This window comes from Piliocolobus tephrosceles, unplaced genomic scaffold, assembly GCF_002776525.5.
Source record: "Piliocolobus tephrosceles isolate RC106 unplaced genomic scaffold, ASM277652v3 unscaffolded_36810, whole genome shotgun sequence".
Classification (NCBI taxonomy): Eukaryota; Metazoa; Chordata; class Mammalia; order Primates; family Cercopithecidae; genus Piliocolobus; species Piliocolobus tephrosceles.
The window spans coordinates 811-5657 of NW_022320766.1; the positions used below are offsets into that span (position 1 = coordinate 811).

Sequence of the window (4847 nt, forward strand, 5' to 3'; positions counted from 1 at the left end):
TCTGGTTTGCTAGCACGCAGTCCTCTACATCTGTCCATAGTGAACATTGTCTTAGAGTGGGCTGGGCAAATAGACCTTTCCGGGTCATGTAACTGGATTAAGTTGATTAGGATAGGGTCCGTTTCCCATCAGGGGTCCAGAGGCAGGATAAAAGGCAGCCTGGAAAGCAAAGGTCCCTCTCCGCCCCCGCCTCCGGCTTCCTGAAGGCTGCATCGCTTCCAACAGGGCTGCTCCAGCACCTGCCCATCTGAGCGCCAGCGCACCTGTCCATCTAAGCGCCAGCCGAGGAAAGAAAGTAGACCTGTAATTTCAGGTTAGTTTCCCTGATCGACTGTTTGTTTCATATAATCTCTGAGGGGTCGGGGGGAAAGAGACAAAGGAGACTGAAAGAAACAGATCACAATGGGGCTCGGTGATGGGGTACGATGTGTTCTCCTTACCAGTAATTCTTGGAACAGGAAGTGACAAAACATTTCCATCTCCGTGGCTGGGATAAGAGCCAGATGGAAATGCAGAAAGAAATTTACTCCAGCATGCTGAATGGGTGGGTAAATGGAAAAAGAACTCTGGAAAAGGGGTGGTTTGCCCTTTAGCCATGTAAGAAATTCCTATGCCACTTGTTCAGCCTTTGTTTAGATGAATTCGTATGGCATGTGTAAAATACCAGAAAAATAAATAAAGAGGGGCTGGAGCTAAAGCCAAAAAGACAGAGCAGGAAAGACCATCACCTGCTAGTGTGGTAGAGAGGGAGATAACTTCTCTCGATGAATTTGCGTTTGGAAGTTGCCTAGTGAAACGGCAAGAGTAGCGATTCAAGTTCTGATAGGAAGCATCCCTTATCCCTGACTTCAAGCAGACCTGCCGAGGGGTGACATAGGCCGTGCCCTGTAGCTTCGATTCTTTTGTCCCTCAGGGGAGAGAGAATCACTGTGTCTTCTACTGGAGTGAATGGTGATAGACCTAAGTGCAGTCTCCAGAATCAGTTGTTTGGTTGGGGTTGAAATCTCAACTCCACATACCTAGACCGTGGACCGTGTGGCAGGCGAGGTTTACTCTTGTAGCAGGTAGTCACGGCAGAGGAACATACAATATCTGAGAATGCACATACCACATTGTGATCCACAGATTTCACCGACGATGGTGAGGTCTCCTCACGATCACACCGTCAAGGAATTAGCTGAGGGTTTCTTGTGGGTGTGTGAATATCCAATGTGCTTAACCATCGCTTTGTGTGTGTTTGTGTGTGATTCAGGTGACCCAACCATCAACCCCTGAAAAAGGTGGCCATAAAACGCCCAGGAGACGAAGATGATGGCACGTCGTGACCCCAAAAGTGGGGCAAACAGACTCGTGAGAGCCCAGACCCTCCAGAAGCAGCAGAGGGCCCCAGTTGGGCCAAGGGTACGTCTAGCCCTGGAATCTTTTGGGTATCGAGGGGGGAGGAGGGGGCGGGTGTCACACGGTCCTCAGAGACTGGGTTGGATTCCAAAGACTTCTGCCACTGCCACCCAGGTTGCTTTTCCCATCCAAGGTGGGCCTGGCTTGGGACCTCCGCCCCGGCCCGATAGGTCCCTTGAGAGACTCTTGGGAGCAACCTCCCTTTCCACTCAGAATCCTGTATAGCCAGGTTGGACTGTGTTGTTGACATCGGGTTCACGATCGGCCCTGCTAGAACCCTGAGTCCTTCCTTTGAGAGTGCCTCCGTCACATGGGCTTTGGGAGGGAACATCGTAACCGAGCCCTCCAGCCACTTAAGGGCCCCCATGCCGGTGTTCCCTCTTTGGAATCCTCATTCAGTTCTGAATTGACAATCCGTCTCAATGTTGACATTGGATGGCTGCCTGTGGCTTCAGCTCATTCACTGACATCACTTCCTTTCCACCCACAGGTCAAGTGCAAAAACTGCTTGGCCTTTGGCCACACGGACAGAAATACCATGTGCCCTATGAAGTGCTGGAAAGAAGCCCTGATTCCCCAGACCTTTGGGAAGAAGGAAGGGAAGGAAAACCTGAAACCACTGAAGCCCCAGGTTCAAGGGAACCCGGGGCCCTTGAACAAGGAAAAGAGAGAGAAGGAAGAGAGACCAAGGTGAGCAGTGGGAGGGGTTTTCACCACCCTCACGGTACTGCCACCTAAGGACATGGTGTCTCTGCACCCACACACCTTGTGCTTTTCCATCTCCGAGTCAGGGAAAGAACACTGTAGAAAAAGAGACCAGAGCTCCGTGTCCTGCCTGGTTCCCCACCCAGGAGCTCCTTCGGCTCTGGGACACTCAGGGATGGGGGAGAGCTGGGGGCGCTTCGTGCAGGTTCCCCATGACAGGGGAAAAAGCAACGGAATCCAGATGACAGTCCTTACCTGGGAAGCCTAGAGGGCCACCGGGAGGATGGGAAGGTTGGCACATGAGGGAAGGTGCAGAGGAGGAAAGGGCACAAAAATTCCATTTATGTATCACAAAACACAGAACGGGACTGGGCCCCAGACAGGGTTCTCCCTGTCTCCTGGGGAGAACTGGGGAGCAGGGCCTGAACTTTTTCTCTTCTGCAGGCAACAAGACCCGCAGAGGAAGGCTCTCCTCCAGATCTTTTCCGGGAAACCTCTGGAGCAGCCGCTGCCAAATCGAAAAGAATCCGTGGAATCTGGTGATTATCTGAGGGTGAGTGTCACCCTGGGCCCCTGGTCTTTTTCTCCTCTAGGTCACCCTGATTGATTTCCTTTCAGGTTCCCGTGTGTGTGAGGGGATCGGGGAACCCCTCTTCCCCGCCTTCCTGGGGTCAGGGACTCCACGATCCTTCCAGGTCCATTTGATTCCAGGTGAAGGCATCTAAAGATGCCATATTTTCTGTTGCTTTCTTTCTGTGCAATGATGGCAAGCATGCCAACAACATCTTCCTAGCTGCCTGAGGAAATTAGTCCCTCAGAGGCCCCAAACATGGAGGAGGCTAACCCCAGGAACGTGCATGTTTTCACAAAACACGCCCTGGGAACCCTTGAGCCACCAACCTGCCATCAGAAGGGCATTAGTCCGTCCCACTTCATGGAAGGCTGAGTGGAGGCTCTTTGATCCAGTTAATGCCCAAGACACAGTCTTTAGAAAAATGTTATTCTTAGATCATAGTGCAAGAGTGCATTTTTCATGGGTCTTGTCCTGATCAGCACTCACGTTGAGGATCTCTCCCTACTTCCAAGGACCGCCTATCCATACCGTATTAAGAATTTCCAGCTGTCTTCGGATGCGGTTGATTTCCATGTTGGTTCGATGCTGAGGAACTTCTAACGTTTGTGGTCTCCTTTCTTTCAGGTTGCAACCAGGCCAATGCCAGTCCCCACAAGCAATAAGAGGCGACGTGTAGACCCTGCCCTCACTGATGGCTCAGCTACCAAAATGTCTGACACGGTATCCGTCTTGGCTTCACTGACAACTCCCTCATTCCCCTCACCTGAAAAGCCGGGAGTCTTCCTGTGAAGCGTTCTGCGCAAAACGTTCTTGGGGTGTTTCCACAGACTTGAAAATTGGGCTCTGGAATGCCATTGGAAATAGGTGTGTTTAATTGGTTTTGAAGTGAATAAAATTCTCAAAAAGATAACGTACTCTCTTTTGACTTTCATTCTGTGTTTGTGTGGAACTGATTTTCCAAGGGCTTGAAAATTTCTTGACTTGTTACCAATCCAAGTCATTATGTCTCCGAAACAGTGTTGATTGAGGGGACCGCAGGACTTGGCAGGACCTTTGACTTCTTAAGCATCCACAGGCACAAGAGAACCTCAGCCCTACTCTACCAACACGAACCTAGCCATATTCCGCCAAGTGAATTTCACACACGCTAACACGTGGGGAGCTTTGCTTGCACCACAAGTCCCTGTTTGGCTCACCACGATGCCACGCAGGGGGTTCAAACTGTGACGTTCCCCATGAAGTGGTTTCCGGATGTGTGTATGAACGATGCACAGTTTCATTCGCCAAGTAGAACCCAGTAAAGCTGAAGTAAACTCCCAGATTTGGGATGTACTTCAGAGGTAGAATATTCATCCCGTCTTCTTTCCGGATGCCTGAGCACCGGGCCTTTCCATGCTTCTTCCCCTGATCCTAAGAGTAGCTGAGGTCGAGACTCACTGAAAACTCCAGGCAGAGATATCCCATTATGCACAGGCTATCTCCGTTCTCTGACCTGGGAACAACTCTGACCAGGATTCCACATCTAGGAGGCCTCGGAACTGAGTAGGAATTTCTGAGCAACGCCAAGTGGCTGCTCCCTTTCCGCCGCCGTTGAGGGTCGTTACCTTGATTATCCAGATCACCTAGAAAGTATCAGTATCCAGAGTCAACAAGATCAACTCTCTGCTCCTCTGACAGCAAAAAGAGCATAACCAAAATGAACCAAAGAGCGTGGCAGGAAACGATGTGACCGGAAAGCTCAGAGAACAGCGGCAGAGGGATGTAAGCAGGCGTTCCCACCTGGATCATGAATAATTAATGAGGCGCAAATCCAAGGAGAATCGAGTTTCAGCAGGTGCACTCATCCAACGGGAGATCGCCGGAGGGCCAACAAGATTCAGCAACTGAGAGTCGAGTGTAGTGTCAAGTGGGACGCGACTGGTTCCAAAGCTCTAGAAGACCATAGGGTCACTTGGACCACGTGAGAAAATGCCCCCAATGTGCTGGTTCAGCATTCCGACTCCTGCCTGTCTCTTCCCATCCAGGGAACGTGGACCCTAACTTGTGCAGGTGAAGATGACGAAGGGCAGAATGAGGGGACGTGGCACCAAAGTTCCCCGACAAGAGAGTTGCACAGAAAGTCCGCTGGATCTTCGCAAATCCAGAGAAATGGCAACGGGACCCAAGGAAA

The 4847-nt window shown here is 51.0% G+C and overlaps 1 protein-coding gene across 1 annotated transcript; it reads left to right on the forward strand.

Annotated features, from left to right (window-relative positions):
* Positions 1–200: 200 nt before the first annotated feature.
* LOC113222958 (protein FAM90A1-like) lies at positions 201–3466 on the forward strand. Its single transcript, XM_026452532.1, has 5 exons — positions 201–313; positions 1253–1405; positions 1854–2088; positions 2548–2656; positions 3302–3466. The coding sequence occupies exons 2-5, from the start codon at positions 1309–1311 to the stop codon at positions 3464–3466; spliced, it is 606 nt and encodes a 201-aa protein (XP_026308317.1). The 5' UTR covers positions 201–313; positions 1253–1308.
* Positions 3467–4847: the final 1381 nt, after the last annotated feature.

Excerpts from the sequence above, each read along its gene's own strand:
- LOC113222958 (XM_026452532.1), top strand. The coding sequence starts at position 1,309 with ATGATGGCACGTCGTGACCCCAAAAGTGGGGCAAACAGACTCGTGAGA. Across the intron at positions 1,406-1,853 it reads CCCAGTTGGGCCAAGGGTAC|CTCATTCACTGACATCACTT; the intron begins GTCTAGCCCTGG and ends CTGTGGCTTCAG. Across the intron at positions 2,657-3,301 it reads AATCTGGTGATTATCTGAGG|GTTGCAACCAGGCCAATGCC; the intron begins GTGAGTGTCACC and ends CCTTTCTTTCAG.